At 31.6% G+C, this 1,299-nt stretch overlaps 1 protein-coding gene across 1 annotated transcript; it reads right to left on the bottom strand.

Annotated features, from left to right (window-relative positions):
- Nucleotides 1–247: 247 nt before the first annotated feature.
- Nucleotides 248–1,033, bottom strand: LOC108686161. Its single transcript, XM_018191300.1, has one exon. The coding sequence runs from the start codon at nt 1,031–1,033 to the stop codon at nt 248–250; it is 786 nt and encodes a 261-aa protein (XP_018046789.1).
- Nucleotides 1,034–1,299: the final 266 nt, after the last annotated feature.

Below are 1,299 nucleotides of genomic sequence, written 5' to 3'. Positions count from 1 at the left end.
AGCATAACATCGAGAAAACAAAAAAGAAAAACATTTGTCAAATACATTAGACTCATATTCAAGGAAAATAATTCCTTTAGCATTAACGTTATCCTGAAAAATGAACATACATAAATAAATAAGCTCAATTAGGATCGAGTAATATAAATTAAAGAATATTTTTAAGAGACGAGTAACAATTCGAAAAAATAGTATGTGGTAAAATAATAAACTAACTGAAAAACAGGCAAATGTTCACCAATTATACTTACTGAACCACAGCGTTGTGATGTCGACATAACGCTTTCATCTTTATCAGGATCGCCAAAGAATCTACAATAGAATATTTCTTTTCGGATTCATTATTCTGATTCTGTGGAACATTCTCTCGAAATATTGTTGTGAGCTTCATAGCAATATAGCGATATTGTGCTGTTACTAGCAAGACGAGATTTATCATATAGACATCTAAGGCAACTTTCTTTACAAACATATACACGCTGGCAATAGTTGCAATGCAGTTTCCCAACAGAAACATTTCCATCGAAAATGGTTGCTTTGAAAGAACTATTGGGAGTCTGTAATCTTCATAGAGAAAATAATTTTTCTTGAAGATTACCGTGAAAGATGTGCAACACCACACAAATATAGATCCAGTACCAACAATACAGTAAAATTTCAGCGGAATCTCTACTGGCTTCAAGGTTGACTTCACGATGATTTTCATCGTCTTATCCTCAGAACACAGAATTTCATTCAGCTTTTGAATCAATTGAGTTACAAGGTCTCTGTGCACATGCATTTGCCTTAATAAGAAAAATACCTCTATAGTGACAACTAAGCCAACCATCGCATCCTGCAAAGTCTTATTTCTTGGCACAATCAAGATTCCGGTAACTACTGTGCTAGTTTGAATCATTTCGATCAACCATATAATAGCACTATATATTCTCCATGCTACAGGAAATAGAGAATCGTCGCTAGTCATTGGTAACAAGTTGCCTGAGAATCTATTTAATTTAACATTTAATGGATTTACGTTCCGAAAATCCATTCTGTGAACACTCTTTTCTAATTAATGAAATTTTGTATATGTAGCTTGTTTTCGAATTCCTTTTTTCTTTCCGACCATAAAATATATAGAATAATATTTTATTTCGAAGTTAATTTAACTCCTAATTAAGAAATTTAATTTAGTTATAGCTGCATGATCCTTTCTGTTTTAGCATAAACAATAATTTTTAAATATGCGTATTAGATTTAGATATATATCCAGATTATATCCAGGTATTTGTATTTACCTCCATCTGATATTTTCAT

Source organism: Atta colombica, unplaced genomic scaffold (genome assembly GCF_001594045.1).
Source record: "Atta colombica isolate Treedump-2 unplaced genomic scaffold, Acol1.0 scaffold165, whole genome shotgun sequence".
NCBI lineage: Eukaryota > Metazoa > Arthropoda > Insecta > Hymenoptera > Formicidae > Atta > Atta colombica.
The sequence above is the reverse complement of the archived record's forward strand: the minus strand, read 5'-3'. Positions and strand labels throughout refer to the sequence as shown.